This window comes from Bombus huntii, chromosome 16, assembly GCF_024542735.1.
Source record: "Bombus huntii isolate Logan2020A chromosome 16, iyBomHunt1.1, whole genome shotgun sequence".
Lineage (NCBI taxonomy): Eukaryota > Metazoa > Arthropoda > Insecta > Hymenoptera > Apidae > Bombus > Bombus huntii.
The window spans coordinates 1,633,046-1,660,301 of NC_066253.1; the positions used below are offsets into that span (position 1 = coordinate 1,633,046).

At 37.0% G+C, this 27,256-nt stretch overlaps 2 protein-coding genes and 1 long non-coding RNA gene across 5 annotated transcripts in view; 2 read left to right on the forward strand and 1 right to left on the reverse strand.

Annotated features, from left to right (window-relative positions):
• LOC126874861 (FK506-binding protein 5-like) overlaps positions 1-27,256 on the forward strand; it is a 169,682-nt gene that overhangs the window by 132,957 nt on the left and 9,469 nt on the right. The gene's annotated exons all lie outside the window — the stretch shown is intronic.
• LOC126874848 (uncharacterized protein F13E9.13, mitochondrial) lies at positions 14,559-16,654 on the forward strand. 3 transcript variants are annotated; one of them, XM_050637364.1, is made up of 7 exons: positions 14,559-14,874; positions 14,963-15,323; positions 15,497-15,579; positions 15,650-15,790; positions 15,869-16,068; positions 16,162-16,289; positions 16,362-16,654. In XM_050637364.1, exons 2-7 carry the CDS (start codon positions 15,248-15,250, stop codon positions 16,556-16,558), a joined length of 825 nt encoding a protein of 274 aa, XP_050493321.1. In that variant the 5' UTR covers positions 14,559-14,874; positions 14,963-15,247; the 3' UTR covers positions 16,559-16,654. The 3 variants fall into 3 exon arrangements, with proteins under 3 accessions (XP_050493321.1, XP_050493319.1, XP_050493322.1); XM_050637362.1 differs by lacking the exon at positions 14,559-14,874 and having other exon boundaries at positions 14,881-15,323; XM_050637365.1 differs by lacking the exon at positions 14,559-14,874 and having other exon boundaries at positions 14,881-15,307.
• LOC126874871 (uncharacterized) lies at positions 17,984-20,792 on the reverse strand. Its single transcript, XR_007693070.1, has 2 exons — positions 20,490-20,792; positions 17,984-20,429 (listed from the first exon to the last, which is right to left on the reverse strand). It is a non-coding gene; the product is annotated as an uncharacterized LOC126874871 (long non-coding RNA).

Genomic DNA, 27,256 nt, shown 5'->3' on the forward strand with positions numbered 1-27,256 from the left:
ATATTTTTTAATGGGACGGATATAGCCAGAATAACTCAATATTTCAATTATCGTAACATATCGAAAACGTAACATCGTCCAAATTTTACAAATGAAATGAAACGTTTGACGATAAAAAAATAAAATAAATTTTACAGTACGACGAGGTAAATGGCAATGCTTAATCAACTGATGCGACTTCTTTATACAATTCCAAACCGGTGTAACTAGCTCGAGGGAAAGAAACAGTAGGATTCCCAGCAGGGCAACGTCTGCCAGTCTATCGATTGACTGGTTCAAGATTCGAGCGTTCGAATCTCCGTAATACCGCGAACGTGTGTCATTAACTACGAACTCGAGGAAAGAAATCGATGATTAGTCGAAACGGAATATTGGAAACGAGGGGTGCACCGCGTCTGCGACTTATTACATTTATTTCGAGTGAGAATATTCTTTGAAATCTACAACATTTGGTACTTAGAAAATTGCATAAAAGGAAAACAACGTACGTTAAAAGAGAGAGAAAATAAAAAGTCAAAAATATTTCAGAAAAAATTTATTTGTCTTAATTTAAACTACATTCAGGCGTGAGATACTCGTAAATAGATTTTTGCAATTGAAAAATTTGGCATAGGTAGATGGAGTAATAAAATAAATAGGAAGAGAGCATTGATGGTTGGACCAATCTTTCTACCCTTTGAAGAATTCATACGATACCCTTTAATGGTTTAAAAAAAAATTACTCGTGACAAATGAAATTACTCGAGCGATTCTGCTAAATAATTAACAGAGTTCCTCGTGAAAAGACTTATTTGGTTGTTGCGAATAAAAATAAAGGGAGAAAAGGCGAATTACGAAAGGCACTTTGTTGGTCCATTGTACGAGCGGTCCCGTCTTCGTTAATAAACAGACCACAATTATCGCGCTTGCCGCGGGAGGAGATAATTCGCGCGCAGTCGTGTAGAATAACGACACCCTCGTCGTTATTTCCACTTTTCCTCGAAAAGGAAACGACCTGCTTGCATCGTGGTTTCTCTCGTGTTTGTGAAGCGCGATCACGATTACGATACCAAAGTAGTATCTCTTTAAAAGTGTACGACAAATTTTTTCACGTTTTTTATAAAGTTAATTTATCGATGTTCCTATATGAATTTCCATAAAAATTTTTTTATATCTAGTAACCCTCCTATATCATCAGAATGTTCTCCTACATCTAATACTTTTCCGAAATTAGAATTAGAATTTCATATGTATATCTAGTATTTCTTCAGAATAAGAATCCCGAATCATCAGAATTGTTTCCTGTATTCAATTTCCGTATCTAACGATTCCTCCAAGTCATAATTACAATTTAATTGTAATTAAAGTAAACGTAATCTAGAATCGTGAATTATCAGAATTTTCTCTAATATACAGGATGGTTGGTAACTGGTGGTACAAGCGGGAAGGGGGTGATTCTAGGCGAAAAAAGAAGTCGAAAATATAGAATAAAAATTTTTCGTTCGAGGCTTTGTTTTCGAGAAAATCGACTTTGAATTTTCGCTCGGTACGCGTGCACTTTATCGCGTCTCGTTGTAGCGGATCTCACTGTAGATCGTTGTCTCGATAGAAAAATTTAAAAAATGAAAAAAAAATTTTTATTTTATATTTTCCACTTCTTTTTTCGCGTAGGATCACCCCCTTTCCGCTTGTACCACCAGTTACCAACCACCCTGTATAACATTTTTACAATTTTCAATAAAATTGTCTATTATATACTATTGTTTATACACAATTACATTAGATAATAGACGATCAAAATAATATACTATATTGAATTTTTGATTAAAAGTTCCCTACCTTCTGTAGTGCATTGGCGCAACAGGCCAGCTCCTCCTGGTCCTGAGAATGATGGCTGGGTGCTTAGCATGGCCTACTACAGGCGCCGAAGTACGTCCCTGGTTCCTCTTTCCCCAAAGATGACCACTGCCGCCCCCTGGTCCACTTCCGGTTCCCAGAGACCCCGGATGTGACCCACTTTCGCTACACGCCCGTCTCGAAAGCATCTCCCTTTTCCTATCGTCCGACTTCATCATCTCCTTCTCTTCTTTTTTTTCCAGCAACCCTGTTGCTATTTCTGTCCTTGTTACTTGTTTCTCTGGAAAAATTTTGCAGCGAATGCGCAAGGGTTGGAAGTGCGCGAAAGAAGACACACCCCGACAGAGAACAAGTTTCAGATTCACTGCGGAGGAAGTTTTATCTTAACGTTGCTTTTCCAAGAAGCACGGTCTCTTTGAGAATTTCCGCTCTGCACTGCCAGGAATCCTCTGAATGTCTCAGTAGACCATAACTTCTTCTCTTTTCTGCTATTTTCCTTTCCAACTTGCTCACAGACTCCGGCAAAATTAAGTTTTGAAATGCAACTGTCGTAGAATTAACATAGTTACGAAAGTTTCGTAATTTTAGGATTTTGTTTAATTGATTTATTTATCTAGAACCTATTGTTGGCTGAATTACTTCTCTTCGTTCCATTTTTCTTCTTCCATATTGAATCTTTCTTCTGATATTTCTTAATATATTTATATTTGTCAATTATATTTCTTGATATATTTATATTAATATATTTATAGTATGCTGATATTTATTTCAATTTTAGTCTTCTACGATTTTCAACTTCTCTTTATTTCGAAATTTTGTTTCACTAATCGGATTCTTCTCCAATTTTGAAGCTGTGAGATTCTTTCGTGATCACGAACTCGAGATCGTCCCAAAAGTAAAATTTGTCATTGACAAAGATTCTGAGCTTAATGAAATATAAATACGCAGTTTCTTCCAATTTCGCGACGACAGTTTAAAAGTCTTCTTTATTTTGGCCCCAAGCTCCGTAAAATTAAGACAAACCGACTCGCCCGTGAATTCTACAGTTAAGAATGGAACTGTTTACGAATGTTGAAATCAGCAACAATTATTTCAACTCTTCCATTGAAAGTGTCAATTCTAAGCTCTTTCTTGATGCTCTTATTCTCTTTCTAATTCGTTGTTAGTAAGAAAACTCTCGAAAACGTGGAAAGTAGAAAAAGCGAAGTGCGTTGGTCCTCCAGAAGAAACTCGATTATATTTGTGAAAAATTGTAGAGAGGAGAACTAGTGACTTTTTAAATCTAGTTACCTAGGGATTATCGTTGAGGTACTGAGAAGTTTTAAAATCTGGTAAATCTTATGTAATTTTCAAAAATTTTAAATGTATAATATTTACAAGACACACACTGGTTTTCACTTATTGAAGATTAGTGAAGATTTTCATCAAGACGTAAAGTATTCTATGAAACTATTCTTTGAAGAGTTCTACACTTTTTTAATTAATATTGCAAATTTTACTTTTAAATTGCATTTATTTAAAGACACGTCACTCTTATAATTTTAGTTTTAGTCACTCTGTGACGAAAAGGCCGATGTGTATTACTGGTTAGTTTGTAGTTGCTGGGCCACTTTTGTCGTCCTCTTCCGGTAGTTTCATCTGAAATCGTAGAACTATGTCTAATCGCGAATCTTTTCAAAGTGTCGAACCTCTGAACCTGTTGCAAGACGAACTTAATATGTCGTGAAATCTGCATTTGTATTTCTTCGTTTGAAATTTTAGAAAGCACCGAAAATTTATTATGTACAGCACGCTACGAATTTTTATGCATTCGTGAGAAGCTTGAATATACAATAGTGTTTAAAATGCACAAGTGATACCCAAAAACATTAAAAATATTCAAAAGAAAATTCTCGTTACAATACGAAGGTTTATATTTATATTCCATTTCCATGATTATCTTCAAAGAGATATAAAATTGCGTTATTTACTATTTACTTATCATATTTACCGCTTAAAATAATCTGAAGGACAAACTAACCTCATCGATCCTGCAATTGAACATTCGATTGATCCACTTAACCTCAATTTACATAAACGTCCAAGATTGACAACAAAACGAAGAAGACAGGAGAAACTTCTTGTAACGTGCTGAAGAGATTGCAAGAAAATAAGAAAGTTCAGTCCCGTACGAACGATCATTGAGAAAGTTGATCAAGTTTGAAGACTGCGCTGAGTGTTTGGCCAGGAATCCTCCGCCCTCCTTCTCCAAACAAAGCGGTTTCAAGATACGTAGAAGAAAGGGACGACCTCAATTTTCGTGGGATTGGATCAATCTTCGTAGTTGCAGTCAGAAACGTAACACTTTCAACAAGTGGTTGAATGTCTAGTTGAAATTCCTCGCCAGAAAATCAGAGTAAATTTTGGGGGACGTGATCCAGATTGCAAGGCCAATTTGATTGCGCGGTTGATGGTGAATTAGTTCTCAATCCGACTTGGCCTAAGTAAACAAATTTAGGAGAGATTATTGAAGTTGAGATGAGTTTAGTGCGAGGATCGATTAGTTTGTCGCATAGGTCTTCTGACGTATTTAGAGAACTAGATTTAGAGTTTACTTTGTTCCAGGTCTCAACGCATCGGTCCCGAAGGTGCTGGTATGGCGTTGCACTCTTCACACCCACCAGTGCCAAGTGCCAACTCCTCCTCCACGTCGGTGGGTCCTGGTAAACGCTGGCTTGCCAGTGGCTAACGGAGCAATGGCTATCCTAAACACCCTTCCTCTGTCCTGCTCCCATATCACAACCCTTTCCTCGAACTGTGACTGGTGGTTCCGGAAGAAAATGTCGACTGTACATGATGACGTGGCTTAAAAAACCACGCTTCCCGAGGAAGAGAGCAGGGTATCATCGTGGTATAAAAAAACCAGGGGGTCGTCGCGGGTTAATAACTCGCCGGACCTACTTCAACAGCTCTGGCTCGTGAGGGGACATGATTTGGTCCCGGTCGCGAGGCTGGCAGGGGCATTTTACTAAGGAGGCCGGGGTTCATAGCTTTCTCTTTCTTTCTCTTATTTCTCCCCTTTTTCTTACCTCCCAATTTCCAATCCCTCGGGGGGCTGTGGACTCGCTGGCGAGTCACAGTACGGGAATGCGATCCGAGGAACCTTAGCCCAAATACCGTATTCCAATAATCGTGTCTCAATGTGCCGGAGGTCTTCCCTTCATTGGCCAGACCGCTAGGATTATAACCTCTATAAAAGCCCCTAACTCTAAGCAGAGGTACGCGGTGATAGGGTACCTCGCAGTCGAGGGCACTCCCCCCGGTAAGCGGCTTTGCCGGGGGGTGACGTCCTTTTCGCAGGAATTGGTGGCCCCCAGAAACCTGAGTGGATGAGGGCCGTACGGACCAGATGATACGCACTCCAATAAAACGAAGAGAAGAGGATGGGGGAAGTGACGAGAGGAGGGGGGGGGGGGGGGGGGAGAGAAGTCGGCTCCTTAGCCTGTGCAGACAGGCGTTAAACCTATAAGGAGGGAGCCTGTACCCAATAAGAACAAGGGCAGGGAGCCTGCAGACCGGGGAGACGACGGAGGAAGAGGAACCCGCCGTCGTCCAAACGACCCGTGGGATGGAAAGGAGGGTCGTCGGGTCCCCGGGGTTCCCGAGAAGCTCGAGCAGGAGATGAGGACGACCTCTGCTGCGTACGTAGGAGCGGAGCTGCTCCGGAGGGCAGCAGAAACCTCCAAGGTGGCGCAAACATCTTGCCACCTCAAAGGTACGTATATTAAACACGGGCCGCTGGGTATACATAATACATTTTTCCCTCCTCGCGCATAAAAAAGAAAAAAAATTGAAAATTGACTAGCGAGTCAAGATGTTGATCGGTCGAATAGTTAGTAGCAAGTAACTTCCGGTGACCAGACGTAACAATACAATATAGTATGACATATTTTTATTTATTTTTATATTACATGATGTACTACATTCTTTTACATAGTATACTACATTCTGACACATAGTGTATTACAGTCGGTAACATAGTGTACTACATTTGGTTACATAGTGTAGGAAGTTTTTGTCGATAAACCTGACACTACACGAAAGAGCGGCGGGCTGTCCATTACTATTTCTTCATGTATAAAAAAAAAGAAAAGTGTAGTACATTCGGTTACCTAATGTAGTACAATTGCTTACATAGAATAGTATATTAGATCACATAGGATAGTATAAAGAAAACACTCTTGTGTTTTATCAAAAATGAACCATCTCAGGCAATCAGGTGACTGGTAAATTACGTAGTAATACCTGGTAACACAAGCCGAAATTCATGGAACACGAAAATAAAGCTATCGTTATGCGCTAGGTGAAACATCATAATATTCTACGACACACAGAAATGACAAGAAAATAGAGTGCTAATAAAAACTAAATCAGTGCACAACTTTTTATTTGTATTTTTGTAAAAAGATTATTAATCTACAATTTGCACGTAAACATTTCGTTCAAAACGTAGCTCAACGGAAGAAACATGGAAAGATTAATCCATAGGAAAACTAATGGATTCATCGTATAATTAATAGAACTGTGCTTTTCGTCACCAAGTTCTCGTAAACAAGCATTTCAGTACTGACTACAAGCTTTAAAGAAGAGAAGTATAGTGGACATTAAAACCGTATAAAAAACATATAAAAAAGGAAATGCACACTGATCCATAAAGAACCTACATTAGTCTCTCATTAGTATATTGGAGACTGAAACTCGTGCTAAAATTTCGAAACTTGGAACACCAAATTGTTATGGAAATGTTGACTTTCCTAACCTAACCTATTTCGCGAAGTTTTAACTCGTTCGACGTACGAACAATTGAAATAAACAGTCCAAAAATACGAAAGCTTTCGATATGGATCGATTCAATTGTCTAGAAAATTTTCCTTAATAACCATCTTTCGGCCAACCCGATACGTTGATCTCTAGCCATTTAGGCCAAGTAACTCGTCTATTAAGAACGCGACGAAAGCTGGAAATAGTTTTACGAAGCGACCCCGTCATTTCTTCGGGGCAAAAATAACGTAACCAGGGATGATCGAGACTCGTTAATTTCGTAACATCTCTCGGGAGCCAGTGATAGGACGGGCCAGGATGTTTCAGATGGTCGAACGATATAATATCGTCTAACGTAGTTAGCGAAATAGGCCGGCCCCGCAGCAGGCCATTTCCTTCCAATAGATTGTCATCAACAGAGACATAGGATAGGAGAAGGAGAGACGTGAAAATATGAAATATAGCGGCTGACGCAGCGATCCTTGTTATTTTACGGGATAACGGCTTTCCACGCTGATCGCCACTGGCTGGGACCAATAATCACTTTGGTGATGCCAACCGGAACGAGAAAATATGTTGCGTATATAGTCAGTCGTGAAGATCTACGTACACCCTTTGAGTACAAAACATTACAGTGAAAAGAAAATTTCTTGCACGCGCATGCAGCTAAGAAATGGCACGATTACGCGATTACGCCTTTAATCTCCTTGGAGGGTCAAATATACAAAATTCGATACGTGTAAACATGTAAACCTTGGTAGCTGACTGGAGATATGAGATATAGTATACATATGAAAAGAAGGAAAATGGATGATGCTCTTTATAGTGTGTATTCTAGGCCAGCTGCTGGGTGTGGTTTCTTTGCTATTTTTCAAGTTCAGAGCACGTGTAGGATAATGTTGAAGTGGGTATAGACACTATCCTATCGTTGAAAGTGCTTCGAAATTTTCCGACTGTAGGAGGGTTCTATAGATTAAGGGGAAGTCGTATTATTTGAAGTGATTTTGGAAAGATAAAATTTACGCGTGTTGCAGAAAAAAATTTGTGCTGATTCAAGAATTCGATGACTCTTGTTTCTTCGATTAATGGTACGACCTCTGTCCTCTTGAACGAATTGTTCAAATTATCATATTGGTCGAGAAGATTTTATTGTACGTAGACCACTTAATTTTACTCTCACGACAACCTTGTGTCAATTATTCGCCTTTACTTAATCCCAAACGATCCAAATTTAAGTATATCTGACAAATTTGCAAAGTGGATTTCCTCGCGAAGAAAGCGTAATATGGACAAAATTCAATTCTATATTCTCGACCCGTCTTTTCAACTAGAATCAACCCCCTTTCTATTGTACCATGATTGTTAGGGACAACCTGTATAATGCTATTGCCTCATAATACTCATATCTCGTGAACGTGCACGGCAAGAATCATAACTTCGGATGACCTTGGATACAAATTTAAAGAACCCAGTGTGATCCGTCGTATTCACCCCATCTGAAGAATTCGTCAATTGGAATAACCCTAAGTATAGCATAATACCGCTATAACTCCCAATCACATTGATGTCCATTCGACAACCCCTCTTATGTTGGTCAGGCTAGGCCCTTCAACGTCCATGCGAACTCGCCATCCTGTATCTACGCACCAGAAGCACCGCTCTTTGTTACGAGGGAAGCTTTTAAACTGCGTACACACGTATTGTTTGCAGGAGAGTACGTGCTGTTTTATATATACTAGGGCAGAACACATATGTATATGTGTATATATATACAGGGTGGTTGGTAACTGGTGGTTCAAGCGGAAAGGGGGTGATTCTACGCGAAAAAAGAAGTCGAAAATATAGAATAACAATTTTTCGTTTGAGGCTTTGTTTTCGAGAAAATCGACTTTGAATTTTCGCTCGGTATGCGTGCACTTTATCGCGTCTCGTTATAACGGATCTCACTGTAGATCGTTGTCTCGATGGAAAAATTAAAAAAAAAAATTTTTATTCTGTATTTTCGACTTCTTTTTTCGCGTAGAATCACCCCCTTTCCGCTTGTACCACCAGTTACCAACCACCCTGTATATATGTATATACAAGGGTGAAAAAGATGGGACTCCAATTTCTGACTGGAGTTCCGTCAGTTTCATAAGGACAATATCTATGTGAATTCGTGGAAATTCGTCACTTGAAAAATGCCGTCAGGAGAATATAAGGGATGAAGACTATAAAGGGGGGAGAACTGTCTTTTTCAAGTTGCGAATTGGATACTTGGTAGGGAATTGGCTATTTTCAGGGAATATAGGGAAGGTTAAGGATGGGAGGATGGTATTTGGGTATTGATATTGCTATTGGCGAAGATTCAATGAAATGAATAATATGAAATAATTCAACGTATGAATGACAATTGATGAAAATCTATAGGGATATTACTTCGTTTGAAACGAGCGTGAAACGGTGTTAACGATAATTACAAATTGATTGATTCCATTTTTTGAGCAAAGTGAGCAAAACCTATCGATCGTGAAGAAACGTCTGATCTTACGCGTGCTGCATTCGTTTCGCTTTGCAGAAGATTCCACGCGAAGGCTGCCGATCTTCCGGGTCTAATTACGTTCGAGAGATTTATCGGTAAGTTTTGCAAGAATTTATTCCAAGACTGACGTGTCGGCGAAACGAAATTGGCTAATAAAAGACTGACAGGTTTCAGGGAGTTCAAACGGCATTTAAACCGCGGGCAAGACATAAACCAAATCGCAGGCATAAATCTGGCCTAAAGATAGCTGGCTGGATTCTTGTTCACGCGACGGTTACTCGTTTTGTTCTAAAAATGTTACTTCTTATCTTTCGGTTGTTATCGCGTGTCGGCCTTTTACCTTAAGTCGGTATTCATCGTCGAGATAATCTGTCGAAATTACGATACAAACTAACGATGTTTCGCATGGAATGGCTGACGAGAGGGAGAGTCTAAAAAATTCATGGTTGTATGTAATAACTACGCTACGTCAACGATGCTTGTCTTGTATATCGTGTCTATTAATAATTTCATCGTTTTCCTTAATTACAAGTGTTTCTCTAAAATTGTACCGTTTCCTTTTCTTTTTTTTCTGTATTACCATGTCATTAGAGCTTTCTTTTGTCCTACAGCGTGTTTTTTATGCTCAAGTCTTTTTTCAGCGTTTCTGAAACATTCAGCAGAGGTCGTAGCGTGGCTTTTAACCTTCTCTATCAAATTTCTGCATTTATACTCGTAGATTAGAAAGAGAGAGAGTGAGAGAGAGAGGAGAGAGAGAGAGAGTGTGAGAGAGAGAGAGAGAGAGAAGAGGAAGAATTGAAAGGACGATCGATAGCCAGCTTGTCGACTGGCAATCGGCTGATTCACGTGCTCGTTTGTTGCTTAAAGGGAACTGTTGGTTTACTCTGGTTGTGGCAAGCTTGATAGATGTCGACGTATTTTTAGGGTGATTCGAAGGTCATGTAGTTCATAGTAACTTGATTGAATTAAATGAGTGTCTTTGATCATTCTACCTTCTTTTCTTTTTGTCATCACCGTTATTTTTAGAGGTTCTAATAAATTTTGTTTATGAAAGTTACAGGGGCCGTAGGGAGAAGACTGTAAGATGCAGGTAACAAGTTGTAATTTTAATAAACGTCGAAATGAAACAAGAGTATTTGGAAATGTATAATTTAGTGATTTTCAAGTTGTTCAATATTGGAGAAATTCTATTACTTTTCAACTAAACGCGGAAGCGTGTTCAAGTAGCCTCCACCTTCAATCGACGTTAACCAAGGAACCACTTTTGCCATATTAAAGGTAATAAATAAGAGGCAGGAGGTGAATGTACGACAGCGAACGTGCTTCTAGTTAACCTACCGTAGTCTAGTAAAACCCACGGATGAAGAACTTGGCTAGATAATATAACGCTGAATGACGAGTGAAGCAAAGACAACAAGACGAATTTGGTATAATGAACGTGACGCAAAAATCAGTGGAAATTCCAAGGTGCTGGAACTAATCGATTCTACCGAATTTCGTCGAGTCAAAGTGGTGAAATATTTGACAAAATAAATGCCACGTGAACGACTATTTGTACGGGGAAGATTATATCTGATATTTTTAATACATGCACACAGGGATGTGACAGACGACAAAGAAAATTGGGCAAATATTCCTGAACCTTGCAATTTCTACAATTGTTGAGAAAAGTTAGCAGACACGTCTTAATCCTTATAAGAAAAATGTTGAAATTACAATTTGATTCATAAAGGCAAAGGATTGATTAATTAACACGCGGAACATAGGAAGTTGTTATTAATTGAACGTAAGTTGTAAAGTAACATCCAGGCGATTTTCAACATATAGCGAAAGAAAAGTAGTGGACAAGAGGGTGGTGAGAATGGGACAGCATTTAAACGTGATGGGACGATGGTATTTTACCGTAGGCTTGATGGCCGCGGCCAACTACTTGGCCCAGCGAAAGCCCGACAAATGCAGATTTCGCAACGTGACGTGCCTGGCGAACGCGCGACTATGTTCCTTCGTGACTATTGCAGGTCTTCGAGGTATCGACAAATCGGCGAAAAGCGTGCAAGAACCAATAAATTCAGGCAAGTTGAAATTCCGGTGTCCTCGTGGCAACAAGTTAAACATAATAATAATACGAATTGATCGAATATACAGTGATCCGTTAATATTTACGTACTATAGTATCGAAAAATAAGTTTCGTTTATAGAATCACAGAATCGATAAAGAATAGCTCGACGATTGGAATAATTTCGATTTTCTAAAGATAAAAATAAAATTCGTTTGTAAAGTCAGAGAATAAATTTCTTGATCAGATGCTACGTTCAGAATCGTCTGGAATTTTAATTGCACCGATAAATTCCGACCGTGGAACAGATTGCCTCGAAGAGGATTAAGAATCGATAAGCGGAAACAAAAGCGGCATAGTGAATCGTAAAATCTATAAAAGAGCTGATGTTTGAAACGCATTGCAACGAGGACACCGATATATCTTTAGTTGTACGAGGGAATCATTTACCTATATCCTCTTCTCAGTTGCTCAATGTTTCTTGATCGATTGCTTTAATTAAGAGCAGCACTGGTTCCTCTATTCAACGTACAGTTTCCTCTTCACATACTTATACACTTAATAGAATAACTGTGGCCAAAGATTACTCAGATAGAGAAGTGAAGTTATCTTTTGTTCGATTGCAGACTATAATCAGAACCGCTCCTCTAGAACTTTAGCTATGTCTGAACAATTTTAGTTCAGTGTCTTTCGTTCTTGAACGAACTAACCTCAAAAACTTCGCTATCCATTAACTATCCGTTAAATCATTATCAGGATCATCGTAGGTTCTCCTGCTTTAAAAGATTTGATTGAATCTCCATTAGGACCGTTAAAAATCTTAATCAATCGATCCTAACCAAATTACATTCGATGTATTTTGTTGTAAAACTAGTTGCTCAATTTGAAAAACCTCGCTGTCTACAACAGGTCATTAGGAGGATCTGAAATAATTCATAAGGGTAGGCCCGAGTTACATTTGTCGTTTATTTTTAAAAAAAGATTTGTCACTTCGAAGAACCTCACTGTAAACACTAATCAGAATTGAGGTCATCAAACAGTGACCGATTGTGTATCTAAAAGAATTCTGTCCACTTATTTAATCGGCAAAAGAGCTGTGTCCATAGCAATCAGGTAAATCTGCTGCTGAGAATCGTTGTATAGCCACGTGAAAATCTGTCTATTGTGAGTAAAAATGTTCGCAAAAACCCCTGTCACCTAAGGCTTCAGCACGGACACATCACCAGCATTGTCCAAGTCTGAACATCATCAAATTCTCCGGCAGAACCACTCGGAAATCTGGCGTTACTTTATACCGAAGTGTCATCGTGATAAATTAGCTTCAGCAAGTGCAGAAAACTCGCATAACCCCGTTTTCACGAACACGTGTCTCAGCGGAAAGCTCAAAGAGATTAGAAGATTCTAGGCCACTATGCGGATGAATGTGTTTTCTTGAGCTTGCGGATGTTTGAAAATGTTTGGAGAAAATTTCTGGTAAACTATGAGAAACTATGGGCAGGAAGGTGGGAATAATTTGAGTGGAAATAGTTGCAAAGGAATTGGAAATAATCGTTACGAGGGTGTTGAGACGAAAGAACAATCGAAGGGCCGGCACACGCGATTGTTCGCGATGGAAGCGAACCGTAAGACCGCACTGCTTGACTGCAATCACGCGCAACTGTCGTCAAAGCCACCGCGGTCACAACAAAACCTGCGAAACGGGGGAACCACGAGAGGTGGCGGCGTCACGCTACCACGCGTCGCCACGACCTCATACTGCCGCACGAAGAAACTTTTTGGTCGGGATGTAAACGATGTTAAAAACATTTAAGATAGAAAAAGACCTTATTAAGATTCATATCGGATGTTCGAGAATAAGTGTTTACGTTATATAGAGCTTGATAAGTTTTGTTATCTAGTTAGTATAATTTTTAACATAACCGACTGTGAAATATTCAGTTTACTTTGTTACAAGTCATGTAACGATAAGATTGATAATTCGTATCTGTTGGTAACCTATCATCGATTTCTAGATATTATAGATTGTTTTTTTCAAATAAGGGTAAAACAGATCTCGATGTTACCTTCATATACATGATACGGTAACATATAATAAAACAGATAGGAATATTAAAATCAATGATCGATCTAGCAAAAGGGAAAAAGAGGGATCGAGCTAATTTCGAAAATAATGGAGTAAATTGAAAGAATAACTTATTGTATTTCATCTCTCCTGTGTAGATAGAAAGACCAGTGTTTAGGTAAGAAAATTCATATAAACTTCAAAATTTTGTCATTATTCATTAGCCCTAGACGGTTCGAAGTGAACCGTACCGTGGCGCCGAGCTGCTGTCGCGATAGTCATGCCGTGGTAGATTTCAAATTGCCAGCGCACATTTCTGCTTAGACGTGATTTTTATTCATAGATGTCATAATTATATATGTACATGCACAGATTCTCCACAGGATAGAAAAAATTATACAAATATGTGTCTTTTGGTTCTATCATTTGTTTTCGGCGAACATGTGTATGAGTTTCTCGCGCATAGCGGTGCATTCACGTGGCACACATATATGAATCGTTCGGCTCTATCAATTGTTTTCGCCAAACGCATATACGAGTTCCTCGACCAAATTGATGGCTTACACGGAACGCATATATGCGGCAGTAGTCCGCAAAGGGTTAAGATAGGAATTTGAAAGCTCTATATTGATAGCACTTGAAGGTCCAAGAAGTTTTATATCAGAGGCTATATAGCATATTACTTCCAACCTATTTAACCTAAAATTCCGATATTCACAGGGAGAATAAGCGTAAGAATAAAAATGATAAAATTAATCTTCGATTAAGCATTTTATCATGAACGCTCAAGCATCAAACTTTACGCACTAAATGACATCCTTCGAACGATTTGAAGTTTCATTAGGTTAGGTTAGAAAGTAAGCTACCTATTATCTACCGCTATTAAAACGAGAAGTTTAAAGTTGTAAAATTTCATATCATACTAATTATGAGAAATTATTTCAGGATATAACAGTTACTAAAATAGTATTATAGTTATCATAATTATTACAAACTAACATTAGCACTTTAATTCAAAATTATTGCTTAAAAAGTATTTCACATGAAAGTATTTTGTATGATAACTTTGCCACTTTTCATTGTTATACACAAAATACGTTTCTTACATGAAGTTTTCTATGTTCATCATAGTAAAATTCCAGAAGATGTAAGAAGCGCTCAGATCTTTTTCCAAGTGTTTCAGAACCTAAGACACAAAGTGCCATTTAATTTCACGTCTATCCTGTCCTTAGCCAGTGATGTTACAACCTCAAACGACGATGCAACGACCATTGACTAAATACAGCAATATAGAATTCAAATGCCCAATATCACAAATTTTACTTTATCGACATGAACGACACATAATCTTTAGTATCTATGCCCAAAATTGTAGATGGCGTAAAAAATAACTAATTCTTTGCACGTTCCGTATTGTAGTTCCCTAGATTTCTATTGCAACAATATAAATAATATTTCTTCAATTAAATATATTTTGTATACACCGGATACAATAAAGTAGATTCTGTCAAAATTACTTCATTGCAAAAATGCTTTTAACGTTAAAAAAAATTACTCTGAAACCAAATCCTTAAAAGTTGATTTGATTCACGTAGAAGGTTAAGATCATTCAAAATTAACCTAACTATACTATGTTTTCCTGAAATTTATAAATATTTATTTACAAATGGTTTCAAATAATTGCAGCATTCGTTTAAAAATATATATGCTGTAAGTTTGGTGAAAAATATGGAACATCAAATCAATAGAAATTAACTGTTACAAGTCCTCCTTGCGTCTCTTTTTAAACTCAAATATCCAACAAAGATGCAACAGTGCGCTCGATACGAAACAGCTGATTATTTAATCAAAACTTCGTAGTTAAAGTACAGAATACAGTTATTTTAGCGTATAATATATAGTTCGATTATATATTTGTGATTAAAGTTAAGGTTTGCGAAAGTGACTTTAAACTAAAACTTTTCTAGAAATATGTCACGATTCTATAACATTTTTAAAAAGGGGAAATGTTCTGTGATTGGGATGATACACGTTGGTGCATTACCTGGTATAAAATTTCCGTTAGATTTAAAAATACGTAAAACTTAAGAATTCGTCAAAACAATATCCAGCAAAAATATTTTGTTGAAAAATATTTTTTGAACAATGAATGACTTGTTTCATTTGTTATTTATATTTGCACATTATTGGCTCATGATATTGAAAAATGATACTTTTCAGGAACACCTTTGTATAGTGGTAATACTAAAAAAATTATAAGTAATGCAATAGAAGAAGCGATAACTTATAGTGAATATAATATTGTAAGTTTAATTACATAATTTATCTGCTATTAGTTTCATGGTTTATTAATATAGCATATTTACTTTTAAGGACGGTATATTAGTAGAAAATATGCATGACATTCCATATGTAAAGCCCAAAGATTTAACTCCTGAAACTACAGCAATAATGACCAGAATTTGCACAGAAGTAAGAAAAGTATTACCTGAAAATATACCCTGTGGTATACAGGTACGAATCGAAGAATTTATCACATAAAATATCAGAAAAATCTATAACTTATTAAAGAAGAGACAATAACCGAAATAGATTTTGGCAGGATGTAACAAGGAAGCCATAGCTGTAGCAAAGGCAGCAAATCTTCAATTTATCAGAGCAGAAGGGTTTGTCTTTTCTCATATTGCAGATGAGGGTTTTACAGATGCATGTGCTGGCTCTTTATTAAGATATAGAAAACAAATTGATGCAGATGATATTCTTATTCTTGCTGACATTAAAAAGAAGCATAGGTAATTTATTAATATACTTGAAAAGGGAAACTCATTTTTTTGCTTGATTTGTTCTTAGTCTAATGTAAAAATCTTGTTGTTCTTTTCCTATAGTTCACATGCAATCACTTCTGATGTAAGTTCATCAGAGACAGTAAAAGCAGCAAAATTTTTCTTAGCTGATGGAATAATACTGACAGGGATTACCACCGGTGACCCAGTTAACGTATCAGAATTTACAGGTATTTCCTTATTTTGTAAAATTGTAACATTTATATAAAAATTTTAATAATGAAAGATCACACTATATACAGAGATTAAACAGAATAGTAAAATACCAGTTCTTATTGGTTCTGGCGTTACAAAAGACAATATAAAAGATTATTTATCCTCTGACGCCGTAATTGTTGGATCGCATTTTAAAATCAGTGAAACTTGGCAAAAAAGAATTGATAAAAAAAAGGTGAGCAACTTTATGGCAAAAATGAAAGACCTGCAAAACTTCCAATAAAGATTACACTAAAAATGTATATTTAAAAAATCATGTTTTTTAAATATTATTTTTATATCTATTTGTAATTCTAATTAAACATATACTGTGTACATACCTACAAGTTAATTTTCTACGTTCCTTATTATTAATAAAATGAATGCTGTATAAATTCGAGAGAAATGACTGAAAAAATTAATTATGAGCGGAATAAAACGGAAACACTCGTAACCGGTTTTATGAAACTTGTCCTACACATTGCATGAATAGATACTTGATAGAAGGGTACAAACTGAGGTTTGGAATCAAATTTATTATGACACAGCTATAAATTATATTGTTTCACGCAAAGTTGACAAATTTCTCAAAATAATACAGAATCAAAGACAAATGCTAAATAATTTCAAAAATAATGTATAAAAAAATTAATTTCGTCCGCTATGAAACTTGCACAAATATTGAATTTATTTACATCTTTCAACGTGTTTAGACGCCGTTACAATAAGCAAATACATTTACTTATCCGTGATTATTGTCATTCCCAAGACACATTTATCCAAAACGAAAAAAGAAAATGAGAAACACTATAAATTTCCTAAAACAGAAGCAAAAAAAGCTCATTATTGATACAAGGTTGACGTGACATCAGAACTCTTCTTATTTTGTAAGAAATTTTACGAGTTCATTAGAACTCATCAAGTTTTTAAATGGCTATTTTATGGACATAGATAAACTTGTTCTGGTTCTGTGATTTCGTTGATATTTTTATTTCTGCTCTCGAAATAGTAGAATTATTTTAGTATGATATAAACTCGTGGCAAATATTAAACCGCAATTTATATACGTAAGTAGGTGCCAAAGTGTGGAAATCAGTGCTCGTGATACAAAGAACATGCCAAAGAAAATTCAGTTCTCGTGTTCACATCTACTGTTGATAAATATTCTGTTTATACACAAACATATATACATATATACGCATCATTTATAAAATAATTTAGCTCGTAGAAAACCATCTCAAACATATGTACGCTTGTAGTAGTTCATCAATTTGAACTTATAGAAATCTTTTACAAATACGTATATTATGTGTTACATAAAATATTTTAAAATTTTCTACCACTCTTATGAGACTTAATTATTATGATTATATTGGTAATGTTTGAAACAAATCTGAAAATATATATATATAGAAATTACAAGATATTTAGCGCAAATATATATTTCACAGAGATCATAAATCGAAATCATAATAATAAACCTCTATATCAGTTTGAGAGCCAAGTAGCGCGATCGCGTTGTGTACATTTTGTGTCGAAAAGTCCAAGTACATTTGAACGCTACGGACGACTGACAGTATTTTGTATTTCATTGTTATCTTCTCAATAACTTTTATTGAACAAAACTTGAAATATTTAATAATATAGATGTATTTCATAAAGTAACAAATATATATTTTTTTTATTATTTAATTTGTATTTTACAATTCGTCCAGCTGGACATTCGGTAAATAAGTAACAAATATGACGAACAATATTGTGCCGCTTGGTTCTCTTCGTAATCGATTGAGACAAGCGCTATCGTGTTATTTGGGATTTTCCGACCCTGTTTTTACAACGACTCCTGGGACTCGGACGGATATTTAATAAGATTATCCTGAACACGTCTCCCTATTTTACGTTGTACAAATTATTCGTATTGCAAAATTTTTGAAATTTCGTTACGGATAAAAAATAATTTTCTTCAATTGTTGACATTTCCTCAATTAATTGAACGCTATCAAATCTCACATACGCAACGTTCGATATCGTATTAACAATTTTTCCATTAAAAAGAACGAAATATCCGAATAAGTTCCCCTTTTACACTTTTATCGTAATTTTGTTTTCCTACTACTGAATTATCTCCCTCTGCATATATACATATCTTGTAACAGAACATTAAAAATCCATTAATTTGTTTCCACGTATTTTCAGTGCGTCTTCGCTTCTAAATATTATTTTCCAGGGAATTACAAATTAACGATTTATCCATACTTGAAGTCAATTTGGTGAGAAGAGTTTCTTTGAGAAGACAAAAGTATAACATTCGGAAGGCTAAAGGAACAAGTCGTCTGATCGATAGATTTCGGGATTGGGTTATTTTTTGAGCACATAAGGGTTTCCAGAAATCAATGTCAGAGAAGTAGGCGATACTAGGTCGTAGGAAACAAAATGTTTCTCATGCCCGGTTTGTTACTGGCATGCATTGACTCGTATCAATCCAACAGCGAAATGGAGGCATCCCCCAAACAGTATTGACAGGGGAGACTGGCGCAGGCGTCTCGTTCATACTGTTTAGAGTGGTATTCCAATCTTGTCCCATTCACTCCACAAAATTCATTTGTATTCCATCTTCGAAATCCATTCTGCTCTAATTTTTCGCCAATTTCGTCATACATTGTTCTACGTAGCTATCAGTATGAAATAGCAGCGTGCGCATACAACCTCTTCAAACTCATTTGTAAACAACGATAAGATTACGTTTGATTTACGAATACCTCTAATCCAGCAAACAAACGTTACACGGAGATATTCGATTTTTGAGGAAACATTACAGCATCGTTATATTTAAAGTTTCGATAAAGTTATGTCTATATTAAGGTATATACTAGAGTATAAACTAGACATAACCTAGACATGAACTAGACATTGTATAAGAAAAGAAGAAAAAAAAAGAAACAAAATATCTTATTATAGAGTTATTACGACTTAAAACAATAAAGAACAAAGGCTTATGTATTCGATGGTTACATTCAACATTTCATTGGATGCCACATTCACCGTTTAGGCAAGGTTATGGCTATATTAAGCATAGATGAAACATAACCTAAATATACAAGTAAGAAAGTTTCTCGCAGGATTATTACAATTCAAAAGAATAAAGATCAAAGATCTATTTAGCAGGATTTGACGTTTCGACTATTGATTTTTTTACATCGAGTTGGTTAACTTTACATTATTTTGAGAAGCACTGCTACATATGATTGCCACTACAGGCAACACGATGTCGCTACGAGCTAAATGAAGCTACTTTATTTCAAGGAAAAGGAATGGTAAGAGACCTTTCGCTGGTATATTTTCAGGTAGAGACTTGGACCTGGCTTTTCGGTCCTGAAAGAATTTAGACACAGAATTTTCGCGGAAAAAGGGAAATTCTTTTAGTAGGCTAGGTAAAAATGCTTTCCAAGTGTTCAAGCGTTAACAGCGGCCAGCAGCTGTTCGCCCAGCTGAGCGTTCCCTCACTACCGAATTGTTTTCACTGACGAATCAATGAATCGTCAGGCCCCCGTCAAATTCTCGGTTCGTGAGGGTTCTTCCTTTAAAAAAATACTTACCTGTCGCGTACGCTAAATTACGAAAGATTCACATTACGTCAGTTGCTAAAGCTGCTCGCACGTGCTGGGTGCGAATTCTCAGCAGCCAAGATGAAGGTCAGCATAAAAATAAAAATCACCCGAAATACGTTTTGCGTTGTTTCTCGATTCTTTCAATTTATGGAAACGTATTCTTGACAAAATCTTTTTAACATATATGTGATTGAATTCTATGATCGGCACTTGATATTTATTATCGTAAAAACGGGTTGCTTATTGAAGGTGGGTCAACGATTATATCTCGTGTAATATAAATAACGACAGTTAAGAATTACATTATCACCGTGCTAGATATTTTATACGAGTGCCTTGCACTACCAGCAACCAAGTCACGGAGCTCCTCATTGATTTTCCACTTCCTGCATTAACGGTTCTTTCAATTTCGTGGTTCTTACAGCCCACGCAATTTCGAATCTCATCTTATATCTTTTTCAAAATACAGTGCCGTCTTTAAACTGTATCTCTAATGAATAAGTCTGCCTATAAAAAGAAGACATAATTATTAAAGAATTCCCGTAAACAGCAAGACCTTAATATTACAGATAGAACTAGGATGACTTCCTATCGAATCGTCAGATTTTTAATTTTCCAAATTCAGATAAGATTTGCAAAATATCCGAGAAAAGAGGAGATCGATGCGACAGGGGCGTCGTACGATGATACGACCCTGATATTGCTTTAAAAGCTTCCCCCCTATACGGCTGCCCCCACCACCATGTTGTACCTCGGCTCTCGCCCCTCAACAACGGCTTGACTGTTCAGCCAGCCAGCCAGTCGAAATCAGCTGACGACTATTACTACGGGCAGTTCCTACCACGGCTCCTCAAACGCAACACTGTTCAGGCGAGTGGATCCTTTTCTCTTCATACACTTCTTCTTCCTTCCTCTTTCTTTCTCTAAACACATAGACGTGTGTCGCTTGTTTCTCTGGCCAGTGTCGTATCGCGGGGGTCAACCAAACCCCGGGGCATCGCGCGAAACGCCGATAATACGCAAGACAACGATCAGTTATTTGTTATGGTCGAGATAGAAGAAAAAAGAGAATCGAGTCGTACGAAACCACCCTTTGACACGGGCCTGTTCGTTTATTCGGGTTTTTCTTCGCTACACGTCTACGCTGTGTGTTACCGCTGTGTGTGTGGGAGTGAGTGCGACGAGGGTGGGAGGGGGTAACGAAGCTCGAGAAAGGGAGAGATAGGTAGATAGTAAAAGAGATGAGGCGAAGAACACGAAGTTAACGAAACGAAGAGGGATGTTCTTTCGTGGGAGAAGGGACGATCCTGACCAGAAGTTCGAATGCGTGTGCGTGAATATGTCGGAGGCCGAGTATCTTGAGACGCACCGCGCGTAACTGTGTGGGTATTCTGCTTAACTACGTTATTACTGCATCGAAGGAAAACTGCTCTCTATGCGCCCACTTGTTCCTTGTTCCTCTTTGCCCAAGCGAGAGTGAGGAAACGAGAGAATGGGGGTGTGAGAAAGAGAGAGCACGATAGAGCGCGAATTCGAGATCAAGGTCGTTGTCACAGAGAGGCAGCTCGACGCGCGTCCCTCTTGGTGTCCGTCCATATACATGTTTCTTCTACGGGCGTATTATGATTGTGAGTGTATACACACGCGGAAACCTCGGTTTTTCGGCACTCGTCTACGTAATTCTTAAGTCGGTGTGACGTCGAACGGTACCGACGTTATCGACCGAGTACAGCGTATAGAGGCGCGTGTTCGTGAAAGTGATTAGAAGAAGACAGAGAGCGGCCTTGCAACGCGGTCAGGATCGAAGTGCGAAGATGTAGAACCGTGGTTTTGTGCGCGTCGCGGTGATAGAGCACGAAAACGGAGGAGGAATGATGCGGCGAGTGGGAGACGCGGATACATTATGTACGTATAGTAGCCAGGAGAATATTCGATCGAAACAATGCAGTGGCAGTAATACGCTTGGTAACCGACCGGTTGATCGACGCAAGATTGTTGGAAGTGCAAGGGCAACGGGGGGCCAGTGGTTGTCACTGATGCTTTCCATTTGTTTCTTTTCTTTCTTCTCTTTCCTTTAACATGTATATATGTATCTTTTTAAATGACCCATTCTTAAACGTCGGATTATGCAACTGCGTTCGAAAACATATGATCCGAGCCAAACGAGTCTATTCTGGCATACATATATCGATATAGATGCATCGTTTTATCTCACGGGTCGCGTCATCGACACGGAGGAACGACTCTAGAACGGTTTCTTCCTCTCTTCGATAGTGCGCGCGAGATTTGGATTCGTCGAACGAGTTTGTTTACTTGGATAGCCAGGAAGCTCTGGCGGGAGGGATCGGTAGATAGAGCGTGGGAGAGAGAGGGGGTATACGGAGAGAGTATAGTAATGTCGACTCTGTTGCTCTACGATGCGTTTTCAGGCTGTCTCTCTGTCTTTCTCCATTGGCGAGGTTGTCTTTGTTCCACGATCGTCGCACTGGCGACACTACGGCTGCCTTGGTATGAATATCGCAAACTTAATGGGAACGTTAGATCGACGTTTCGGTATCGAATTTTCGATCGAACCTGTGATCAACTATTCAAGGCGAAATCGCGGATCACTTTGGTGATTGGGGTTGCAAATTATGGCATAACATTTAATGAGAAGTTGAGTTGACGCGTACGGAATTTGATTTCCTTTTTCTTTTATGTATTTTAATACTTTATTGGTATTATTGGATTCACGGATAATCGTAATAGGTATTAATTAATTGGTATTATTGAGTAAGGTTGTTTAATTTAGCTACATTTCGTTTGGCGATATTAAATATTTTTAATAGATTTCTACATTATGGTTAATATTGGAGAGTTGAAAAAACGTAAAACCTAGATTTAAGAAACTTCTGGGTCGAAAACTATGTATGTTCACAAAATAATAAATCAAAGTGTCAAGATTGTAGATAAGTGAGATTAGGTTTGAGTTTGTGTTAGATTTGTGAGTTAGATACTGGCTAGGGTAGGTTGGGGTTATGGTTTGAGCTTCGGTTAGGTTTGGAAAGTTTCCTTCGTTCAAAACTATTATTTCCTTTTATTCTACTCATCCGGTGCTTTTGAAAAAAATTTTTATAGCTTACAAAAAAATTTTAACTTCAACTGATATAATATTGAATCATTGATGATTACAATTCAGTGCTAGATAAAGTCTCACTTTTAATTCATATTCCTATTTTTTTCGGATAAACAAAAATGATCAAATTGCTTTTATGTAATTATGCATGAAGTATAAATTAAAACTAACTGGTTTTTTATTAGTTTCATTCAAATTTTCATGGATCATAAACGAGTCAGCGATATCAATAAAAGCTTTAACTCTACGTTACATTTATTTTATTTCTACGATAACGAAAAATTAAAACTTGAAGTTTCGGGAGAATTTTAGAACTAACTGTATAGAGGATCCATCTTTTAACAAATTGTAGAAGACGCAACCAGCGACTAAATTACTAAACGAGTCCCAAAATTAGAAGCCTCGTATAAACTGTGTACATTTACGTAATAGAATCCTTGATATTGTCTAAACTCGAGACCACAGTTAAACTTCACCTAGTCTATTTCAATCCGGTGGAATGGAGTTCATGGTGAAGGTTTCTTTGAAATTCTGTTGGAACAACTCCGAACATTCGCAATGGTATGCCGACTCTACCTGAGTAGACCCATACACACCATCTTTCGTCTGAAATGATCCCTCGGCTCCTCTATTTCGGCCTTCCATCGATCGTTTTCGCGTAGTATTATTAGAAAGCTCGCAAAACTTCTCGAGAGTTGCATCATCGACGCCTTCCCCCGGTCTTAAACTTTTCTTCGCGTCGTTCCAGCTTCTGTGTTGCGCGTTAGAACACATTGACCCCGTTTTAATCGGCAATTTCGTTGCTACATGCCAACGAGCTTGTTGTGCTCGCTTGTTATGTAAACTATCGAGTTACATAATTTTCCGGAATAGAAACGGAAATGTTTTATGAAATACACTTTACAGTACGAAAGTGCCAGAAACACTAAATTTTGTCAATCACGAAAGTATTGTTCCAATATTCTGGCGAGCGAGGCGAAGAGTATAAGTCTTTTGCTCAAGTATACTAATATTTTCTACATTCTTATCTGTTGATTATGATTCTGATAGTATAAGACGATTTCGTTTCTTTCTTTTTCTAATAATATATCCGTAATCCAACATGGATTTAATTTGATCGTACGTTACTTTACATATTTTACATATTTTACGTACACTTCAAATATTACGAGTGCTTCTCTGCAAGACTAGTAATTCTAACTTGTAATTCATTGCCTGACCACCAGAGAATTAGCGTAGGAAACTTTCACGTGACCGTTCTCAACGTTTGTAAAGTGGAAAAAGTGGATTCTCGTGTTTCCTATCAACAATATATTAATTTTTGCAAAATTGCCTGTATATTTCTAATAATTGCAGAATATAAAAATCTCCGAAATCCACCAATTTCAGTATATCTGGTGTTAGGATCTATTTGGTCGGTCATGAGAATTGCTTTCTCGTGTCTAGCCAATGAACGGCCGAGTTCATTGAAGGTTTTCTTGGAAAGCGAGATGGATTCGATGCGAAAGACGGCGACACAACGGTCCTCCGTTATAGGGACACTCTCTGTGCTCGTTGAGAGGGAAAAAGAAGGAGAGAGGAGATTCAACGACAAGCCAGAATCGTAAATTATGACGATTGTTTGGGTACCGTTAGAGTTGAATCGGTGATTAGTAGGCTATATTCCCTGTCTAAGAATTTACGCGATAACATGAAACGTTTATTAACACAACCAGTGTTTCTATGGATCAACGTTGGTTTTATCTGAATCGCCTCTATATATCTCGTTAGGATTGGCGGCCTTGATTTTTATTTGATCGTTAGAATGGTTTGGAAAAAACACGATTAGGGAACCTTAATGTTAGAGCTAACTCTACATATTGACGAGATTATAGGTTATTTCTGTTCCTGCGCCTGTTAGAACCTGTCAGATATATATATATATATATCTTTGATTTGATAAAAATTCCCATTTATGTATTTTTTGTTTCCAGAAATGTCCACTCAGGTGATCATAAAATTTGAGTAAATTTCTTTTCACGATCCTTAAACGAGAATTACAGAGCATTAATGCAATAAGTTTCTTTGTTCATGCTTGGCTCAGCAGTTTACGGTATTTTATTAGAATTTTTATTTTGATATTATCTTGTTGTACGTGCTTCCCATTACTGAATTGGTAATTAGATCAGTTCTCTTCCAATTAAAGAGTGCAGCTTTTGCTTCGATGAAGGACTCTGACGCGTAGCATTTGTTAGGTTAGAATTCATAGGTCATCTCTATACGGTTCTAAAAACGTATTCGCTTAATACAATTAGTACTTATTTTATTACCGATTCAAGGGCTTAATAAAGCGTATATAACATAATAAAATAAGGTATATGTAATCCAAGATATTTTATTATGAATTTCCAATCCGCTTTAATTTTCAGAAAATGTGATTTCGTTGTTCGATTTTCAATGTGCTTTAATCCGCAGAAAATGTAATTTCTCTTATGAATCTCCAATATGTTGTATATTTTCAGAAAAATCAGTTTGTGTCAGTGTCAATGAATGTGAATTATTGTCATTCGGTTCATTTGAATTATTGTCAAAATACATTTGTGTTATTTATACTTTAATTCTGATTGTGGATTTTGAAAATTTGTAAACAATAGGGAACGATAATATAATTGAAAAAAATATACGTTTGTATTGATAAACAATTCTTTAAACATTCTATTTTCATTTATCTACTTCGTTGAATTAGTCCCATTGATAAACTTACGTCACGAAGAAAGAAAATAAGTTTAATAGTATTTTATTTACAGCATTGTATAATTACAAAATAATAACTGAATTAACGAAAAATAAATTGAAATTAAATTCCTGATACGTTGGCATCCTCATTTACATTAATTCCATATGATCGGTATAATAAGCAATATTTTTTACTTAATATCTTCTTCTCTATCCTTTCTTTTAATCGATGCCCTACGCTACAAAAAAAAAATCGAACATTCTAAGGCATTCAAGGGTATTCACCTTAATTAAATTCCTAGCGCGTTGTATCCTCATTTACATCTATTCTATCGAAGCAGTATAGCACAACTCGATGATATTGCCATTATTAATATTCTTCTTTATCTATCTGTTAACATTTTCATATAATAAAAACGTATGAAATAAAAAGGAAATTCAAGAAGAAGAAATTATGTTTGCTTTCGTTTCTTGGTGACCCTAACGCATTTTATCGATTTTTGTCTCGTCACGATGATGGGGATTTATTGACATAACTCACCAGGCTCATTAAAAACTTCCTTACTGGTGTGAGGATTTTCGAGACTAACTTAAGCCACGTTCACACTAATTGTAAATAGTAGTTGAAGTTAAAAAGTAGTTGTTCGAGTAACTTGAATTCAAGTAACTTGACTAATCTGAACATCTAACAGTTTACGCTAGTAAAGTAGGTTTTTCGAAGTTGCTCGAGTTCGAATTGTTCAAAGTCAGGTAACATGCTAATCTAAACGAGACTTTACGTGTCGCTTAAAGACCTTATCGTCGATGTAAACAAATGGCGCGCTAGTGGATTCGAGCCTGTTGAATTATTGGCGGAAACAGTTAGGCAACGCGTTGGATAGATTGACGTTACGTGCTCTCGCATATTCGTGGCATTCGCTTCCGCCTACTTAATTCGACGTCTGAGTAATTCCAGCCTGTCAGATCTGCGTCGGTTCGCGATTCCAGACTGATTGTAAAGCAATTCTTCTTCAAATCGATTGAGAATTAATTTCAGCCAGCCAGTTTAATTTTGCTTGATTTTTTGCTGAAAAGGGGATTCTGCGAGCGCTTTGAGGTTATGTCGTGGTTATAGATAGGAATGTCTGCTGGGATTAAATCCAGGTCTTTAAGAGAGAGGTCTCTTGTCGGCAATAAGATTAGGTTCAAGAAAGAGGCTTTGTCGATGGAAAGTTAATGGAGAAAAATAGTTCGTTGTTCAATGAGAAGGAATTATTGTATTGACATCGATTAACTTGTTTATCTTCGTGTTATCATATAGTTGGACTATTAATTACTACTTCAGGTAGTTTTCTTTCTTATCGTGTTAATTTGTAGATATCAATTAATTAAAAAATTGTTCTTTTAGAAAGATAAGACTCGTCATACTATCATTTCTAAACCGAAGAAAGTTATGATAGAATTATCATTTTCTTCGTGCCATTTCTTCTTCACATTTGTATCTCTTCAAATGTTTTCCTTTTTC

Excerpts from the sequence above, each read along its gene's own strand:
- LOC126874848 (XM_050637364.1), top strand. The coding sequence starts at position 15,248 with ATGTCACGATTCTATAACATTTTTAAAAAGGGGAAATGTTCTGTGATT. Across the intron at positions 15,791-15,868 it reads ATATACCCTGTGGTATACAG|ATTTTGGCAGGATGTAACAA; the intron begins GTACGAATCGAA and ends TAACCGAAATAG. Across the intron at positions 16,290-16,361 it reads TAACGTATCAGAATTTACAG|AGATTAAACAGAATAGTAAA; the intron begins GTATTTCCTTAT and ends CACTATATACAG.